The sequence below is a fragment of the Ruditapes philippinarum genome, unplaced genomic scaffold, assembly GCF_026571515.1.
Source record: "Ruditapes philippinarum isolate M1 unplaced genomic scaffold, ASM2657151v2 ctg842_1_1_1_1, whole genome shotgun sequence".
NCBI lineage: Eukaryota > Metazoa > Mollusca > Bivalvia > Venerida > Veneridae > Ruditapes > Ruditapes philippinarum.
In genome coordinates, this window is record NW_026866721.1 from 50,465 (window position 1) to 72,115 (window position 21,651).

Below are 21,651 nucleotides of genomic sequence, written 5' to 3' on the forward strand. Positions count from 1 at the left end.
AACGCGGGGACCTTCGGAATACAGATCGCGGCTCTACCGGCTATCCGGTCGCTTACTCCCGTAAATAGTGAACAATTCTAAACTGTGGCAATCATGTTAAGATGCATTGATAATTTATGGTTAAGAACCTTATTAATCCCCCCATTAATAGCCATTGACTTTTTCAAAAAGATGAAACAAAATCACGTTTCAATACAACCATATTGGTGCACTTTTAATTCTAACAAAATAAGGATTTTTCCCCATACACTGAATAGCATGTGCTTTTTTTACATAGTTTAACATTTGTAGTTGTGAATATTAGATTTCAAAAATAAAGATTTTATCAAACGTATTTTAAAGTGTTGATTGAAGCCTTAAAAAAAACCCCTAAATTTTTGTATAATTATTTCATGATTGTTATATATGAAAGAGATATAAATTGATAAGCAAAACAATTTCGTTAGATTTTTAACGCTGTATTTTGGACAGGAAGGTTCACAACCCTTGCAAATAATGGTAAACAGAGGCAACGGAGACAAATTATGCTTGAGACTGTGGTGGGGTAATGCTGGTCATTGTATTATTTGTCCATATCTTTTATCATTGAGGCTCGATTTTAAATGAAATTTCATTTTATAATGTTAATTAAACTAAGTTCATGATTAAGACAGATGCCTCACTTGTGTTTAGATGTTGAAAGTTATTTTGATTTGACTAGCAGTAGCAAGAATTAAGGGGTCAAGAACTGTCCCCCGAATATCTTTGGAACCAAAATTTAAGCTTGTTTATCCAAGAAGGTTTAATCATTATAACAATTATTTCTTCCGAAATTATAATTTACGATTTCCGATACAATCTACTTATAACTTAAGTGTGTTTGTGTCCATGCAGGGGTGTATTTGAAAGTATTAACATGTTTCCTGCGGAGGTCTAGCAAGGGCACGCTTCAACACGACATTATTGTCACTTTAGATGCAAAATAGTTCGTTAGAATAGATATGCTTACATAGTCATTATTGGACCAATTCTGTCATTTATCCAAACCGAAGCAAAGTGTTGTCAATAGGCATACTTTGCCCGTTGCAGCTACGCGATCGGAAAGAGTTGCGGAAGTGAAAGAAGTGTTTGTTATTGCTTTCCATTGCATGAAAACAGTCACGTTTTATGTATATTATTTACTTGTAATAATTATAACGAACCTATCATCCAGTTTGTTTATGTAAATACCAAGGAAATAAAACTATGCAACAGATGATTATTTGATATGGTACAGGTATTTAATGATAGCACTGATTTGCTTTTCGGTCTCAGGCTATGTGTGAGCCAGAAACAGAATTTGGATTTTCAGGCTGAAAGCTAAGATATGTTGCCGTATGTACAAAATGTTATTCATTATTTTACATTATACATGTATTTTACGTTCTTTGTGACCTTTAGCGACGGAGCATTATATATCTTTACAAACAAATTTTCATTAAAATATTAATATGTTAAATGGAAATTTAATGTACAAGCTAGTTAAAACAACCTTCTTTAATTTTTATGAAATTAACTGGAAAAGCTTAGTGACCTGAAAAAAAACGTATTTTTTCATATACATGTACATGTATCTTCTTTGATTTTCTTATTTGCAAACGAAAGATACGGACACAATACATTCATATATTTAATATATATGTAAAAGTGGTTTACTCATCATACTGACATAAATATCTGTAATTTGGTTCACACCAGGGATCAGTGGGCGGAATGGACCAAGAAAAAATCACATAAAATTTAAACATTTATTGAGCAACAATCGTTTTCTCCATACTTTTAATAGTGACTTAGATATTGGTTTAAATCATATATAATGCTCAAAGATTCCTTTTTCGATTCATATAAATCCAATAAATACAAATGTGCAAAAGGTGCATCGCTTTGTCACACTCTATATAAATGGATTCACTTTGAAAGTAGATATAGGTCACAAATCGGCCACCTTGTTAACATCATTATTCCATATTACATAGCATTCCTTAACCCTTGTTTGTTGTTCGTAAACTGAAGCAATGCCATTATATAGACATTTTTAAATAAACGTCTTCATCATGGTCATTAATGTGCTCTTCACGGTCTGAATCCTTAGCCTCCTGGCGGCAACACCTTTTTCCCCAGAGCTGCACGACTGATCTTGATTTGCAGCGTTTCATAGTCATATTCCTTGAACTTATGAATGACTTTGTCCTTTAGATTGAAAGATGTACAACATAAATTAAGATATTTAGCTTGGTGAGGGTAGATGAAGCGGATAATGTCCAGTGCCAACTAATATGAAAGCAGAAAATCGTTAAAAAAATTGTTTTGAATTGTCAATACATCTTAACTTAACCTTCCGTCTAAAAAGACATATCGAATTACCACTATAGCATTTATTCAAAACTGTTGCTTGGCAAGGAGGCACGATAAAATGTCTGATAGATAAACTAGGTGAGACAATGTTTAACAAATAAAAAACTTTCTTCTGTTATCTTGCCTGCGGTCAAAACAATCTAGCTAGTGTTATAAGTGCGACTTTTCTGCATTTTGACATTATAACCCATGTTATTAACAATTGAAATTCAAATTAAAACCATGGGAATTTCCCCTTACACAAACTAATGGGGGGAAAATTTTTATTTGGGGTTTTTTTATTTTTTTGATTATTTAATGAGAGGTCGGACTTATTCATTATCCCTTTATGTAAAGCCTCAATCAAAACCGAGCCTGCAACTTTCAAGAAATTGTGTTGTGATTAATGCTTCCGAGGGATTTCTTTGTTTCCGGATTTTTATTTATAGGATGCTCTTTATTCGCATGAAGTCTTTCAACAGATTTGACAATAATTAGCTTAGTAAGAAGAAGAAGAAGAAGAAAAAGATCTCAGTTACCCAAATTCTCAATACAAAATTACATTTTTTACATTGTTTTTCAAATTTTGAAAAAAAAGTTTAATATACCAGTAGAACACAAAATTCAATCAAAAAGCAATATATCAGGTTTCTTATGGAGAAAATTTATCTAAAATCTGCAAATTTTACGACAATAGAAATAATTTGTTTTTAAGTAGATCTTTACCCGAAGCTTCAATTTACGATATATATTGCACGGACATAACAATGTTATCTACACATTAAAAACCAAACGTAAGTTGATGAGAATGTTGCCAGGTGTGCAAAAAAAAAATATTTAACATTTCATGAAAAAATCGATTCACTGTGAAATTTTTGAATGCATTTTAAATGTCTTGAGATGGATAGAATGAAAAATTGTAATTTGGGTGTTATATTTTGTACATCCAAATTAAAAAAAAATATATTGACATTCACTATTTGTAACTTTTTAGCCAGGAATCCTCAATCAGTAAAATGACCATATATATGACCATCCGAGGGATTACTTTGTTTCTAGATTTTTATATTGTCGATGTGGCGATATTCTCAGTTAAGTGACAGGCTTGCTTGCGGCCCAAACAATCTCGGCCCAAACAATCTAGCTAGTGTTATAAGTGCGACTTCTCTGCATCTTGACATTATAACCCATGTTATTAACAACTGAAATTCAAATTATAACCATGGCAAGGCCACTCACAGCAAACGTCAATCAAGGGAGAGACAAAGCCTTGCCTTTGTAGACAAGTGGACTTTATTTGGAGGTTTTTATAATCAATGATACATTATCAGAGAGTCGACTTTATTAATAGGATGCTCTTTATTCGGAGGAAGTCTTCCGCAAGAAGAAGATAGAAGAAAGAAGAAGAAGAAAAAGAAGAAAAAGAAAAGAAGCTTTATTTTTTTCATAAATATCACAATACACAATTGACAAAAGCATTTATAGCTCATAGTCGCGCTGTAAGTGTTAACATAAATTATTGCATATTAATGCATTTTAACTAGATTGTCTTCTCACAATTGATCCACTTGATTGATCTAAATTGATATCGAATTTCGACTGTTTATGATTTTGTCGTGTTTGATATAAAACATCTGGTTTATAAGTGATTTATGACAGGAGCTGTTTATTCATAATTATAACCTTGTATAGTTCAGGAAATGACCATTGAGCAATCATCTAGTGAGGTAAACAAAGATATTTTACAGGCGAATTTTAGTACAAGTTTAAATGAAAAATATGCTACAGTCCGGTTATTCGACAACCCTTTATTCGAATATCCGGCATTGTCATAAGTGGATCGGCGGTCCCGTTTTTATCTCTATATAAATCAATATATTTACAAGCGTATTATTCGAAAGGACAACTACCTCCTATTTTTTAATTGAATTTCGGTCCCGATTATACAATTATGAATCAATTGCACACTTATTATTCGAAGCCTGACTAATTTACGCAGATCCACTCGATTGCCAATCCGACTTGTGAAAAATTTTCGACAGTCAGACAGTCTTGATTATTAGGCTTTGCGTGATCTTTAATTAACTCCGAAAACGAAAAGTTATGCACAGTGTCCGTTGTTGTTACCTTTATTGCTCGGTGATGACAGCGATGATTTTCAGACATACACTATATTTGAATTTGTCAAAACATCCGATAGTTTTTGGCTTGCAGCAGCTGCAAGCCATTTGATCTGGAAAACTTGTTCCGGTAAGGTGGTTTCCTGCTTACATCTGTTGGTGCATGATTGAACGGGAAACCAGCTGCAATCGTGCCAATCGCAACTTTTCGGCCTTTTCCGTCAGTCTTCGGATTAATGATAATAGCCGATGTAGTTCCGATTGCAATCGTGACAATTCGGGCGATTCCGTCATACTGCGGAGTAATATTACGGAAATCTAAGCTATTTTAGTTACTTCGGTAATCCCAGTTTGTGTATATAAATAGGATTTCTATATTTACTTGATTTATCGGTTTAAACCGTAATAAATTATAAACGAAATTGTTCCGTTTCATTTGTTTTTCAAGACGCAAAAGTTAGTTTCTTTTATAATTGTTTTTTTTTGTCTGTATTAGTTTTATACAATAGAGAATGGTGACTGTAGTATTATTCCGTCTTCAAAGGGTGGTCCTGCTTACCAAATCACGCATGATCGAGTTATATTTAGATCTACTGAACGCAATTCAACTTCTTGGTGAGGAAATTTAAAAATAGCCCATGCATATCATTAACCTTGCCACTTGCTGATCTATGTATCATAGTTGATACATGCTTATTAATTGGTACCACGTAACGAAGTATTTTAGTGCATTTACTTGTCTATAAAGCAAAGGAATGATTTCGCTGCGAAAAAGGGGAAATGAGATGTGCACACTTGTTTTCCTTCAGTATCACGTTAATATTTTTACGATTGATCATTTTCTTTATTAGTTTTATACAATAGAGACTAGATCTAAATCGTTTTGACAAAAAAAAATTCGGTTTTCCAAAAAAAAAAAACACAACTAAATAAACCCTTTATGATATACAAATACGTAATTAAAAAAAAATGATAATAAATTGACCCCCCCCCCCCCCCCAAAAAAAAAAAAAAAAAAAAACAATTTTAAAGGGTTGGGATGAAGGCACAACTGTGCAAGCCTTTCCTTTTAAAAGGAAACTTTATTTCCATTAATTGTAATGCTACATGAGAGCTTTTGCCCTAATCGAAAATGCAAATATGTACGAGTGACAAAACGGCCATTATCAAGGCTTTCCACGAAACCAAACTATACATTAAGTAATATAAAATGCAACTTTTTATGTCTTTAATGTCAATAAAAAATATTTTTACGAGTCTTTAATTTTATATTATTTTCTCAATTGATTGCAGGAAACGAAACAAGTGTGTTGTAAACGGTATTTTGCTATGATTGACCAAAGTGTAATAGTTTTTCGTCTATCACAGTATTCCGATTTCGATTATTCGAATCCATCGATTATTCGAAATAAAATTTCTATCCCCTGCTCTTCAAATGAACGGGGTTGGACTGGACATAGATGTCATTAATTTATATCAAATATCTAACATTGTTAGTTTCTTGGTCCTTTGAGCTCATCTAACTTTGAAGGTTGTTGACCTTTTAAGAAATAAATATTAAAAAAACTTAAGTCTTAAAAGTGATTCCACACCGATGTTATGAAACCTCTGAGCGTTTCCCTAATGACTTATGAACAGACTCAATTAATTTCAGAGTTGAGCTTCTTATTTTAGACATTATGTCCGTCGTTTGTCGTTATCCACAATTTCTTTAAAATACACCTCCTCCTTAATCAAAAGAAGGATTTCATAAAACTCCTTATGTGACGCGTAATAAGTCAAATATGTTTCTAGTGTGGTTCATAAAGTAGGATTAAAAGGCCTTAATCTTTAAGAATGTGTGTACAACGTCAAGAGCTCCGATTTGGCATGTAGCATCAGCTGATCGTCTTGCAAAAGTAATATAAATTATGCTCCATAAGTCAATATTGGCTTTTCTTCATAAATGAATATATATATATATTTATATATAAATGAATACACAGAAACTGCAGTTAATAGAGAACAAACGTTGTATGTAACATATTCTATTGTATCCCTTGCCCCGGGGTCACTTAGTTTGTAAAAACCTTTATAGTAATTATGTCATACATACCTCCTAAGAAACTGTATTAGACTTATCGCTGTTTTAGTATTCATTTTTTTTCCAAGCCATCCCTCATCTGCGTATTTAATCGTTATTTTTGTTGCCATATGTAAAGAAAATACATTTCACTTTCTTTCCAGTACACAAACCATGCAAAACAAGCAAGAAGCGGATAAAATAAAGTTTGATGTCGATCTATGCGAAGAAGCTCTGTGTCAAACAGAATTTCTCAAAGCGGTTGACACTATTCAGGATTTAAAGAAACCAACTGTATTGAGACGTGCAGTCTACCGATATGAAAAATACTGGCTTCCACTGGCCATAAAATACCCCAAAAGGTGCTTATCTGCACCTCTGGATATCGAATGGATATGGCATTGTCATATGCTATGCCCTAAATCCTATGAAACAGATTGTCAAACTCTTGTTGGTGGGACTGTTGATCACACGCTACGAAGGATGAATAATTTTCAAGAAGAGCAGAAAGAGTCACAGAAACTTTGGTCGGAAATGTATTCAGAGGATCATGAACCTTTCACAGTTGATCACAAAGCACCATACAATGCTAATGCCGTTGATAACTTTAGTTCAAAGATAACATACGACATTGCTGCCGCTGCCCAACGACAGATGGTGTTTTACTATCAAGTTTCGTTACCACACTACCGAGATAGAAAGTATTTGCAGAATTGCCTGCAGAGGTATAAACAGTTCTTGTATTTGAAAACACAACTGCCGAAAGCTTTCATGGTACCATGTTACGACATAGATTTGATGTGGCACACACACCAGTTGAGTCCATTAGTCTACAAAAAAGATATGGTTAAGATCATTGGCCACTTGTTTAATCATGACGATTCTGTAAATGATCGTAGTGAAGCATCGAAACTAAGTGAAGCAGACAAACAGACACGTGACAGCTGGAAAAAGTTTTACAATGAATCTTATTCTCTGTTTGGAGCAATGTATCGTGGAACGCCGCCGGCAGGATTTCTTTATAAAGTAAGCCCGAACGAGTCGTACACTTTTTGTACCAAAAGCACTATCATAACATTTGAAACTTTAACTTTGAATCTTCCCTTAACGGATCCGAATAAGTACAAGAAACTAAAACTGATCGTGTCGAGTGCCGCTGGACCGAAGCTTGTGCGAAAATGGTTATCCTTGAAACGGCCGGGTGATGTACCAAGTGGAGCCAGAACGATTACCTGGAAAATTGATAGTCGAAATGAAATGGACACGGCGGAAACCAACAGTATACATTTCCGGGTGCAAGAACGCACATGCTGTGCGTTTTGCACTTCAAAGACAGATGTTGGATCTATCATGTTAAATATGCTGCCACAGATTGATTCGATAGCGAATGCAGCCAGCGGCGGAATAATTAATGCTCAGATACCTCTTGGTGGCTCTGACATAATTTTAGATATTCAGGGACAATTTTCGGCACCGATTCAAGGGAAGGTATTTTTATTCTTAGAGAGTGGAAGATATGAGACTGCTGTTATACCGGAAAATGTAAAACAACTTTGGGGTCCTGTGCCTCTTGAAAGACTTCCGACAGGGACAAATAACATCTGTCAGGTGGCATCTCACAGGTACGCTTGTATTTTGTTCTGTTTTAGGTTATGGAAAATATTTTTTGGTAGAACAGTTTTAGAAAACGACTTTTTAACGGACTATTGGATAATTTAACATTTACGCGTTCTTGATTGATATTTAGAACAACTAGTGACATTTCTTCAAAATATCTTATAGCTCATACATTTCTCTAATATAATTGAAAAGGAGAGTCCGTGGTTCTAAGGTGGCCGATCATGCTGGGGTGCACCTGGGGTTCTCTCCCTTCGTTAAAGCTGAACATCACTATACGACTTTTTCTTTGTTTGCGCGATTTAAATCCCTGTTCAAAAAGTAGCTCTAGCATCAACATGCTACTAATTGTGGTTGTCTGTTGCTTTTTTAAATTTGACACAAACTGGTAGCTTTGCAATGCATAGAGGGATAGAGATGCAACACAAGAAATATATCAGCTGCTGAACCATTATACCATTCACATGGTTGACAAATATTGACTACGTCTGCAGCTGCGCTCTGTCTACTTTATCTGTTTCTTTCTTTTAGATTAAAAAATCATCTAGGGAATGTAGAATTCACAGCAAGGACCATACACAGTCAGCCTTTGATGATGTCGGTGATACAGGTGTACTATCACGATAAAATGTCGGTTATCGGGCATTTGATAGCTTCAGACCAACTACCTCTTCCAGGACAAGTAAGTGATTTAGAATATCAACATAGTTCTTTAATATTAAAGTTAAAACACACATTCTAAATGCCTTAAAATCACGGTTTCAAAGCCATGTTTTAAATTCATCATAGCTTGTTACTTTTTTATATTAATTTATAAATGCATTTTTGTTTTATCTTACCAGCATTTTCAAATCTTATTGAATCGCTTTTGTTTTCTAAAAATGGTGCATAGCTTTTGTTATATTGTCTTGTGTATTAATTCACTTACAAAGACTTGAAGTTAAGCTGATAATCTCTAGAATACCAAAGTTTAAAGTTATTTTAAATTTGTAAATTATGGAAATAGAGTTGATATTTTATTTCGACTACATGCACACAATTGTTCAATATTATTTCTTTTAGTGGGAATATTGCATTAACTGCATATATAAAATTACTGGAAAGACTGGAGACCACTTCAAGGCATTGAAATCTAAAAAATATTTTAAAAATTGCAATCGCAAACTCAGTTTTATAGACAGTCTGTTTACTTGAGAAAAAGGAAAATGGAAAGTTTAACACCCCTCACGTTTAGTAATTAGTAAATTGAACTGCAAATATTTCTAAATATTATGTGTAATCATTAAAATAAATGTATGCATTTTTTATTGAAAAATTTGACTTAATAGAAAATCAATTTTTATTACCTCCCTTTATTTATATGAAATGTTAAATATGTTAATATGTTTATCAGAAATATTTTTTGAACTTCAATATATCTTAATTTTAGCATCATATTTATGATATAAAACCATAAAAAATATATTATTAGCCTTAAATGTAAATTTATCGATATTGAAAGAGTAGTTCTAGTTTCAAATGTAAATATAAGGATAATGACAGGGCGCAGTTGCTAGTTTCAGTTAGTGGCAGGGCGCTGTTTCTAGTTTCAAATGTAAATATATAGATAGTTACAGTCCGCGGATAGAAACACTTGTTTGGCTGGGCTCTAGTCGATGCACTGCCTATGTTCAGTTTCGGAGATCGTCAGAATCTTGGAACGAATCAGAGAGCCTGCGCAAGTGGTTATGGTTCGACTGGAGTGAATTTGTGACCTTACTATAGACGAAACATTGTTACTTTTAGTGTTGTCTAGTCAAAAAAGTGTGACCATAGTTAGCGCCCGAAGCCTGTCATTATGTACAAAGAAGCAGGTAATTCGAATTAGTATTTATGTCTCGTTTTAGGTTCAGCATGATGTTGTTACGCTAAATCCTGTACTGGGAGAAAGAGCCGTCCTTTTGAAAAACAATGACGGAGACTGGGGTATTCTCACCGGAAGATGGAAAGATTTTAAACGAGGCGTTGCTGGGACTAGACGTATGTATATGTAAAAAATAACAAGTGTAACCTTTATGATTTCAAAATTTTAAAAACAGATTATTAACTTCAACCTTTATATACGTCATTTGGAACATAAGTGTACTTTTATATTCTACAATGCTTTCAAGTTTCATGCACACCTTCATTAGATTTGTTAGTACTAGATGATTTAATTTACTGACATTTTATAAATTCTGAAAAAGATTTTCGCTCAATTTATATAATTTTCATTTCCCGAAAAGAGTAAAGAATTGGCGGGGTTTCCAAACTAAATTTGTTGAATTGTTTATTCTTTGTAGAGAAAAGAGGTGTTGCTGGGAGTCCGGGAACTTTATTTTTGATGTTTTACAAATTTTCAACTGGCAGGAAAAAAACAATTGAGCTGGGATATCTTCGGAAAGACTATGTTTTCAATTTAGAATCTGCTTCTATTGACCTTATGAAAGGTATACTGAATATCGACTCCTCTAGTAACGAAGTTGCGGAAAACATTGCCCTAGCATTTTCGGTATCTTTGCTTCACGTGCTGTGCGTCCCAAGGCCAAAAGGATGGAGAGAAGGCCAACAAGTCAAACCAACCACTTCAACTCGTGGAACAAGACCAATCACTACCATTCCGTCAGACGATATGGCATTTATCATGGCCGCAGGCTTGCTTTGGAGTACCCCGACAAATTATTTCATGCATTCATACTACGGAGCACATATATGTGCTATGTGTGGAGGTGGGGATGGTGATGTGATGGAGTTCTCTGGAATTGACGGTGACGCCGAGGGAGATGCGGGATGTGACTGTGCTGCATGTGGTGGTGGCGGGTATGATGGCGGGTATGATGGCGGGGGATGTGGTGGGTGCGGGGGCTGTGGTGGAGGTGGTGGTTGTGGTGGAGGAGGGGCCGGGTGTGGAGGAGGGGGCGGATGTGGTGGAGGTGGCGGATGTGCTGGTGGTGGATGTGGTGGTGGTGGATGTGGGGGTGGTGGATGTGGGGGTGGATGCGGAGGTTAAAGTAGTTTAAAGACACAAAAGTTTTTTGTTTTGTTATCAGTTTTTTTTATCGATATTTGTCACATATCTTGTCACTTTGCAGGATAGTGTCTTTGTATACGTTAAGTTGTATGACCATCACATATTGCATTTATTTTGATATATAAGACGGCTTAGGCAAAATGCGTCACATAAGAAAAAGTTCTTTTATCGTTCTGGAATTTACATTTTTTTCATTATTGATGATATTAATTGAAACCATATAGAGCAACTCTTAGTAAAATATTAAACATTAAACAAATATAAGCGAGAACAATACCTACAACAACACACAACCTTGCAGTTAAGACTATGTTTTTTTTTCAGAAATATAGTTAGTCATAAAGATTTTTGATAATTTGTATAGCCTTTTACAAACAAAAGCCAGGTGATATGGCACTGTTCATATACAGCAATATAACCCGAACTTGTATTGGTTCAACTTTGCTGTCTTTGTATATAAGATAGGGATTCATTCATTACTTTGCTGAGCCATTGATTATATTTATTAAGCATAAATGTCACATTATCAAATTGATTTTGTATATTAATCACGTTGTCAAATAGATTTTGTGAAAATATCACGATGATTTTTGTGTAAATGTTACCGCGTCAAAAGGACCTTGTTTTTGTTTGAATATTACGTATTCATTAAAATGTATTTTTTTATTTTCGTTATTATCGGTTTTTTTTTGTTGTTTTTTTTTTTGGAGGGGGGGACGTATTTTATTTCTTTATTGTATACTTTTCGTACAGAAAAATATCAATATTGTTTTGACTACACTTGTCAGTTACTAAAATTATTGGAAGATACTTTTGGGACCAAAAGACCAAGATTTTAATAGCTGCTTTGAGGTTTTGCTCTATCAAGATTAGGGTTGTTGTGAACTGTTCTGGGATGACATAATACTGATGTTATAAAGAGGTTATTGCTGTACATAGGGTATCAGCTTTGCTGAGGTTGCACTCTATTTTTTATTTAAAAGTATTTTGGTAGTGTATCATCATTTGATATATTTTGAATCTCAGAATGCTGTTAAATATATATATATATATATATGTGTGTGTGTGTGTGTGTGTGTGTGTGTGCGTGCGTGCGTGCGTGTGTGCATGCGTGTGTGTGTGTGTGTGTTTCTACTTAGTTAAAGTACGTCTCTTTAGTTTTATATGTAAAACATGAAAAAAAATTTAAGGACTTAATATTGGTTTAGAATGAATATATAAATGTTGTGTGGATACGTTACTTCAAGGTTTGATTTAAATCGATTTTCTGTTTAATTTTGATATTACTGTTATATTGATACTTTAATTTAAGTTTTGATTAGATGCAACTGTATCAGGTCAAGGTTTGATTTAGATATTATATGAATTCAAGGTTTGATTTAGAGGTTAGTGCTATATGGATACTGGAACACCAAGTCAAGACAGGATATAACTGTTATACCTAGAGGATTTTGAAATACTAAATTCAATGGATAAGATTATAATTTACGTTTTATTCAACAAGTTTAATAAATTTAGTATTGAATCTACATGAATATTATATTTATATATATGACTTATCTAAAATTAGAACTATAAACTGTTAATATAAGTAAAAAATTAATAACTTCCTGTCATCTCTATCCGGAATCTTGATGACTGTAATTCTTTTTGTTGCTTTTTGTCTTTGATGGTGTTATTTTGACTTTTTTTGGATGGTTCCTTTAATAGTTAAAATTTGAAAAAAAATCTATATTATGGTTTTGTTTAGAATTTTGAATATTTTTATTTTGTATATGATTGTTAATTTTTTTTTATTTTTTTTTTAAAAAAAAACAAAAAAAAACCGTCTTTTGCTATTGTATGACGTGCTTTTTACTGAAATCCCCTTCGAATCCATTATTTTTCTTGATTGATTGCGTTATTGCTTATAGACATTGTCACTGTATTTTATTTTGTAAAATATTTTATGCATTCTGATTCGGTATTATTTGTATTCACTATTTCCTTTCGCTCTGTGATAGTTCAGTTTATTAATATTTCGCTTTTTACATTATTTTTTAAAATAAAATCACCATATGTAAACTCAAATGGTTGTTTTCATCTATTCATTTATCGTTTCGCTCTCTTTCAAAGAATAGTTTGATAGAATAATTGACGAGTGTGTAACAATATTGCTGGATGTGTCGAATTTTCATTACACTTGCAGACTGATTTTTACCACCGCCACCAAGCTCTCCATTATAATGTTTTCAAACAAGGTTTTGGTTTGCCATCTTCACACTATTAACTCTCTATAAGTTCTTAAACCTTAGAAAAAGGGGACCTCAATAGCCGAATAGATAAGGTATCTGAACCGAAATCGCTTGTCAATGAACACTTTGTGTTCGATGTCTGTAAAAGGCAACATTTTTTAAGTGTATATGGTTTAACACAGGTTCCTATGAGTACCATTAATTAGGTACTTGTTTACCCGTAAAGCTTAGATATGTCAGTGTTAGTTTCACGTAAAAAAATAATTATTACATACAGATAAACGCATTCAGGCATGCACACACACACACGTACTTGAGAAACAAATTATAATAATTGAAACTTATCGTTCTTGTCCTCAATTTTTGGTTATTTTTTGGCAAGAGCAATTATCGGGGAAAAGGTTTGTTATATCTATGCAAAAGTCAAGAGCAATTACAATAATTCAATAAGAGTTTAAAATCAATGCCAAGTATTAACGATTTCGAAATAAGATATTTTTCGAAACAATTTTAAATCATATAAGTTTAACGAGATTTTAGGTCTACAAAGGGTAAAGAGCGGAAAGGAAACGATGTAAGTTTTTTTTGTAAATTTATTAAAGTTTTATTTTTGAAATTATATTCAAAACACACATTATTTAGATTACCAATGTTAAAATATAAATAAACACAAACGAGATATAAATAATTAATTTTGAATAAAAACGTATATTCTTAATTTCATTTAATTAATTCTTTGTCTTTCTCTTCGTTGGGCAAGAGGTCTTGGCACTTAAGGAGGGCAAACAGGGGCGTTTTCTACTGTGTATAAAATGCAGGCTTTAATAATATTTCACTCTAATTGAATAATATTTTAAAAATGAATTCTCAGACCAAAAAAAAATTAATTGTTTAAACGCTCATTAAGAATTTAAGATTTTAAAGAATAAGTAACAAAATCATTGTATAAAGAAGTGGAGTAAGAAATATAGGCTCAAAGCAAGATAAATGGCTCTGTTTTATCATTTATAATTACAAAAAAGGAAACCATCGTCTTTAAGAACATGTCTCTAGAGTCATAGGAAATAGTCTAAATACACAAAAATATACAGAAAACTGTAATAGAATATAAATTAACTGTTCTTGCTGAAGAATGACAATATTTATTTATTTTTAACAAATTATTGGTCGTAGACTGATTGCGCGCTTTTTTAAGTTAAAAGCATTTGTTTTTTGTCATATGTACACAGGGAATAGATTTTGAACATCTGCTTATCAATCCACATAGGCGTTTTAGAATAACCAATTATTTCTACGTAATTTCGGAGACTTATATACTAAGGGATAAGAAACTCCCATAATAAAATATTTTCACGACCAGACCCACAATCCTTTGCTCGAGATGAATTGACCATTGACGATGGTCGTTTCCGTCTAAATCAGCTTTTATTTTAATATTCTTTTCTCCAATTGTAGCATATTTGCACACAAGAAATAGTAAACAAAAAATAAGTATATAAACTTTCAACTTAATTTATTTGTAAGACGAACATGGTGTCGGGAAATCTCACGAAAAATATGGACTTGCGTGGTAACTAATCTCTTGTACATATCTTAAATGTATGACGTCATAGTTTCCTCTCCATTTAAATATAGCTGTGTGGAAATTTTAGCCTCTGTTACAATCATGGGTCAAGGTGACGGTTCTGGAATGGGGGCCGGAAAGGGGTCTGGCTCCTATAAACCTGGAAAGATGGAGCGGATGTGGATTCCAGCCTTACCAATGCCTATAGCGGTTGTTTGCTGCGTTTTCAATTTTCTTATCCCTGGATTGGGTATGTTTTAAAATACTTTTTAAAAATCATAATTCAGATCATGATCTGTACTTTTTTATTGAAGGCAATGTCATATCATGTATACTTGCATGTATGTAACGATAGTGGATGTGCATTGAAATAGGACCTTAAACTTCTCATAATGAATTTGCTTCTGGTTTAATGTTTGAACTTTCCATTTTTATATAAAAAAATTAATATAAAACTATATAAAAATTGATAACTAAACGATATCGTCTGTCAACAAGGTCAACTTAACCTGGGTTGATATCAATGCCAGAGATAGGCCATAATTATGTAAGTTAACTCTAGTCTTTCATTGGACTAAACCGAAAGTATTTTTAATTTTGGTGACTTAATCAATTCTTTCTTTTCCATACCATTTTTGAAATATCATTTTTATCTTTATTAAAAATATGCAGTCTTTCCATTCTCGGATCGAAGTGTAGCTTGATCAGGTTTTATATTCATTTGTTTGTGGCACAAGTTCTATATTTTGCTACACATGTATTAATCTCGTATGATTCGAATAAACTGTTCCAAATGCAAAGCTAAAAAAAAAAAAAAAAATAAAAAAAAAAAAATTTGTTTTCTTTCCACGAAGAAATCTTATTATCATTCCAATTACACACCTATTCATTGTATAGTCGGACGATGTATTTGTTTGACCATAGAAAGTATTGAAAAACGTATAATTTGTGATTATATATCATATAACAAAATGTACCTTCTTTATTAAGGTCAACTGCTATTTTAAAAAAGTTTTCAAAAGATAATTGCAAGCGATCTCTGCGTTGATATGCTTGTTACGGACTGGTCTTTATATTACGAAATTCAACATAATTTGATTATGTTAAACCTTTAAGTACAAAAAGAAGTATTATTTAAACATTACTACGGAATGCCGTTAGGGCCATTGCCTATGAATGTGTTGATCTGAAACGCGATAGTCGATAGTACGATGGTGAAAACGCTAAATCACGAAACTACGATGGTGAAAACGCGAAAGCACGATGATGAAAACGCGAAAGTACGATGATGAAAACGCGGCAGTACGATACTACGATGATGAAAACGCGATAAACTATCGTGTTTTCACCATCGTACTGTCGCGTTTTCACCATCGTAGTTTCGTGATTTCGCGTATTCATCATCGTACTGTCGTGTTTTCATCATCGTACTATCGCGTTTTCACTATCGTACTATCGCGTTTTCATCATCGTACTGTCGTGTTTTCATCATCGTACTATCGCGTTTTCATCATCGTACTGTCGTGTTTTCATCATCGTACTATCGCGTTTTCATCATCGTGCTTTCGCGTTTTCACCATCGTAGTTTCGTGATTTCGCGTTTTCACCATCGTACTGTCGACTATCGCGTTTTAGATAAACACATTCATAGGCGATGGCCCTAACGGCATTCCGTACATTACAACTTTGGTATAAAAATATACAAAATTCAATTTTAACAGCCTACTAGTATTTATTTGTAAAAACGCTATTATGACTTATTCATGTGTAAGTTGTATCCCCTGATAACTCAATATTATGCGTTGTATTAAAACCGGTTAGGTTGTAAGATTTAAATAAACGGTAGCGGATAAATAAAACAAAAATCATCAAAAGAAGTGGCAGCAGCAGCAACAACAACAACGACAACATAATTAAAACAACATCCTATAAGCAACAACAAAGCAAAAAAACAAACAAAAAGAGTTCAGTTGGCTATATTCGTTTGAACTAATTCATGAAATAACATCAATTAAATCCCATTATCCTGGTGGTGGAAACATATTCTGTCAATGCGACTAGTTCAGACTAGTTGATACATCTGTCATTACTAGTATTCAGATAGTACAACGAATTACTGGCTCAAGTGCGGTGGTAACAGAAATCTAAAATTACTGAATTACCTAGACAAGCATTCTGACCAGGTTTTATGACAGGTGAGTCAAAAATGTGACCACTAGAGTGTTAACAACGAGTATCCATATTTGAGCAGTGTGACCTGGTTTTTTTACCCAGGTGACCAATATTGGAACTTGACCTAGACATCTAAACAAATATCTGCCATCATGAGGTTTGAATAGTATCTTCTTAGTAAGTCACTATATAGCCATTCCACACATTATTCTCCCTGACTTGTCACGAAATACCAACTTAATATCTACCAGTTCAACATTGTAAGCTTAATTAATACGAGGGATGATCAAAAATTAACCGGACTTTGTAGATCATTCTTTGCCTGTCAAATGCATTTACATAAAAATACACGGAGCATAAATTGGAATCTATCCCCTAAATGATGCAAAAAATACCAACAAAAAATATTAACAAATAAAAAAGTTATGCTGTTATTGGCATGCACATGTAAAGCAATGCGGCGCACGGTATAACTTTAAAATTGACGTTAACGACGTCACAAGCGTATTGACTTTAACGGAGCAGTTTTTTTACTCATTTACGAAGTAGGCCAATACGTGTTCCACATGTTGTTCATGGCAGCGGATCGACTGCCTATATATATCTGCACAAGTCATATTGTATTGTAATAGAATGGACGATGATAAAGAGCTCCTTTAATGACGCAAACTTCCGTGATTTCCTTCTGTAACTTGATTGCTGGACAAATCCCAAATATTATGTCTCTCATTGATACAATGTTTCTGAATATAAGTGTATCATACATACATTCGAGAAAATAAAAGAATAATACAACTAAGAACAACTAAGAACAAAATTGCTATTATTTTAAAATAAATTAAACGCATAATCGATTTTGAACCCTGACTGTTAAATTTTTGACACAAGTTCTCCATTAGACTCTTATGTAAAAGAATAAAATAATCTATATAATTGTAAACCAAAAATATGATATATGTAATTAATACATAAGCAATTATCATTTCAAAATCCTCAGTGTTGACTATACCGTCACTTAGCTACTGTCGAACATAGTTGACAATTTCCGCAGTCAATCGACTGTCATTTTTGAACGTCTCGGCGATTGACGTCACCAACGTCCTTGAAATGTTCTTCTTATTTGCCTCTCCCTTACTTGTTTTCCATTTCTCTATTACCCTTTCTAAATCGTTTATGCTAATCAAAAACTACGTTGTGGCTTTTTGGATCTTTTCCGTTTGTAGCCATAATCTTTTTCTACGATTTAAACAGTTTCTCGCCTTACTTTTAACAAACTTTTCTTATTGATCGATTTTTGAGACGTTCGGACGATATACTTTTAATGTGAGTTTTTCTTTAACAAGTGACGATTGAATTGTGATTGCAAATATAAATATGGTTTAAATGAAGTAATGTTTTTTGACAACGTCTAAGATATGGCTCATGACGTTTTGGCGTATTTTAAAATCTAAAAACGCCGTATTGTAAAATATACGCACCATATAGCGCCTGATGTCAGCGCAAATTTACGCATTGCGCCGGGTGTGCGTTACCATGGTTTTAAAATTAGCTGTTACGGACAAGCTACTTGCGATATCAGATTAGATATAGCATCAGTTAACAGATCTTGTTTTCCGATTAAGTGTGATATATAACAAAAAGTGATGTGATGAAAATTGTTTAATTGACAGTCTCAGTCCGGTTTATTTTTGATCATCCCTCGTACACACAGACTGACATCTCTTTTATATTATTTATCTTAACATATGTTACCAAAGACAATCGCAAGTAGACAATAAAACACCAGCAATTAAACATATTTACTTGTGACAAAACTAAAATTCTACTACAGTTTTCATCCGTACTTGAGTTATAATTATTCTATCGCTTATTGCATTATCATGTTGCAAATAAGTAGACATATTTAGATTAAAGTCACCAAACAAATTGCTCTTTCATGTTTATAGAGAACCATTTTTAACTAAGGGTTATAAGCGTATACATTTTAATATGTGATAGGACGGGTAATGCCGCAACAGATGAAGGGAAACAATTTTAAAAAGCTTCATATACAATTTTGGAAGTCAGAACTAAGACTCTTTTCGTGCATTTTCAGGAACATTAATCGCGGGGTTTGGCTCATTGTGCTGTGCAAAAACTGATGACATGAAAGATTTATCAAAAGCCAAAAGCTGTTGTTTATCAATTGGAGTTTCCTTTTTCCAATTGGTTGCAGCAGTCTTCTGTCTTCTTGGCTTTTGTTGGAGCTGGTATTGGGGTGTTTCGTACCTAATTACGAGTTGTAAGTTTAAATGTTTGAATACTTTGTTTTCATAGTCATTCTTTCGTTGAACGTGAAGCCATGTTCGTTAGTCAATTACTTATATTTACTATATGTACAAGTGAGGTACTCGCTCAATGAATAGGCGGAAATATCTAAGAAAATTACATTTATTAACCTTTGTGTCAGCTATTAAAAATGAAATATTTCTCGTTGCATGCCAAAATTGATTGTTCAAGATACCCAGATAATGGGTATGATATATAAAAGAAGTATAACAAAATATTACTGTTCAAGGATAGGCATTTCAAATATCGCACTTAATTTAAGATTTGTGAGATAAACCTAAAAAAAGTTTAGTGATTAAGTATGTCTATTTACAAGCTGAAAATTACAGGTATGCTATTATTGAATGGTTTATTATCTGCTTTATACAGATATCTTATATCTAACACTTACCAACGATATTTATATTAAGCCTAACTATTTTGTGTTTTTATGCATTTATTCACGTAGGATACCAAATACTATCAACATAATCATTTATGGTATAGCAGGCTTTTTATTATGGACAATTTCACTTAAAAATGGCTTCATAGTAGAACGCACATACTGCTGAAATACGTATTTTTTCCCAAATAATTCCTTCTCTGATTTAAGTCTCTGAACAGACAATGTCTGTTTCTGTTCTCATCGCAAAACGGTTCAGTATGCTGACAGACAATGTCTGTTTCTGTTCTCATCACAAACCAGTTCAGTATGCTGACAGACAACGTCTGTTTCTGTTCTCATCGCAAACCGGTTCAGTATGCTGACAGACAACGTCTGTTTCTGTTCTCATCGCAAACCGGTTCAGTATGCTGACAGACAACGTCTTTCTGTTCTCATCGCAAACCGGTTTCAGTATGCCGACAGACAACGTCTGTTTCTGTTCTCATCGCAAACCGGTTCAGTATGCCGACAGACAACGTCTGTTTCTGTTCTCATCGCAAACCGGTTCAGTATGCCGACAGACAACGTCTGTTTCTGTTCTCATCGCAAACCGGTTCAGTATGCCGACAGACAACGTCTGTTTCTGTTCTCATCGCAAAACGGTTCAGTATGCCGACAGACAATGTCTGTTTCTGTTCTCATCACAAACCGGTTCAGTATGCTGACAGACAACGTCTGTTTCTGTTCTCATCGCAAAACGGGTCAGTATGCTGACAGACAATGTCTGTTTCTGTTCTCATCACAAACCGGTTCAGTATGCCGACAGACAACGTCTGTTTCTGTTCTCATCGCAAAACGGTTCAGTATGCTGACAGACAATGTCTGTTTCTGTTCTCATCACAAACCGGTTCAGTATGCCGATTTTTAGTGCGACATATACATATATATGATATTTGTGCATGTTATATTACAGCCGAATATTACAATAAAAATAGGATCGGTGATAATGAAGGGGAAACTGCATTCCCGGGTTCAACGACCACCACGGTCATTGTTCAACAACCTGCTTTCGTTCCATTCAAAACTGGCCAGTCTGGTACCAATCCTGTCTCAGATGTTACAACACAACAGCCGGTTGCACCTCCACCTTATCCCTCTGGACCTGAAACCAGCTACGCAAATCAAATGGGTCCGCCAGAAATGGCAATTTATCCGCCGCCAATAACACATGCAGATGGAAGTAAAGAGAAAATTTAGTGCTGAAGAATTCAAACTTAAATTAGAGATTTTATTATTGTTATATTGTTATTCAAAGCACAAATCAATTCCGATCACCAAAGACTTAACAAAAATGTTTTGATAACCAGTCGAACATTTGTCGTAGACAGAACTGTTCATATTCATTTTAATTTCTTGTTTTATGAATTCTGGCACATATTGAATCTTTTTTAACACGATTCACCTTATTCTAGATTTTTTCAAAAAATATTAACAATAAGCATTAGTATAAAACCGTACCCTACACTTACTTTATCTTAAAGAAATGGCTGTTTGAGACTGGAAAACATGTTCATCACTGAGTTAATTAAATAAGCTGGACCCTGGGCTGGTTCGAACTGCTTATCTCTTGTCAATTTTATTTCTCTAAATTTTGATAATTTGACGCTTTCTGTACACCGCATGGGATAAGCTAACTTAAATGGTGAATTTAATACCACATATTAACAAAATGGAATATAAAAACTGAAAAAGGGCGTCTACGGGACAAAACATCCGCCATTTTTGTCGG

General features: G+C 33.7%; 2 protein-coding genes across 3 annotated transcripts; both read left to right on the forward strand.

Moving 5' to 3' along the window:
* Positions 1-1,136: 1,136 nt before the first annotated feature.
* Positions 1,137-13,000, forward strand: LOC132733488 (uncharacterized). Its single transcript, XM_060720139.1, has 5 exons — positions 1,137-1,353; positions 6,699-8,156; positions 8,683-8,833; positions 10,038-10,170; positions 10,473-13,000. The coding sequence occupies exons 1-5, from the start codon at positions 1,346-1,348 to the stop codon at positions 11,177-11,179; spliced, it is 2,457 nt and encodes an 818-aa protein (XP_060576122.1). The 5' UTR covers positions 1,137-1,345; the 3' UTR covers positions 11,180-13,000.
* An 849-nt stretch (positions 13,001-13,849) lies between these two features.
* Positions 13,850-21,379, forward strand: LOC132733472 (protein SPEC3-like). 2 transcript variants are annotated; one of them, XM_060720122.1, is made up of 4 exons: positions 13,850-14,008; positions 15,070-15,248; positions 19,266-19,451; positions 20,836-21,379. In XM_060720122.1, exons 2-4 carry the CDS (start codon positions 15,101-15,103, stop codon positions 21,117-21,119), a joined length of 618 nt encoding a protein of 205 aa, XP_060576105.1. In that variant the 5' UTR covers positions 13,850-14,008; positions 15,070-15,100; the 3' UTR covers positions 21,120-21,379. The 2 variants fall into 2 exon arrangements, with proteins under 2 accessions (XP_060576105.1, XP_060576106.1); XM_060720123.1 differs by having other exon boundaries at positions 13,851-14,008; positions 15,087-15,248.
* The last annotated feature ends 272 nt before the right edge of the window (positions 21,380-21,651 follow it).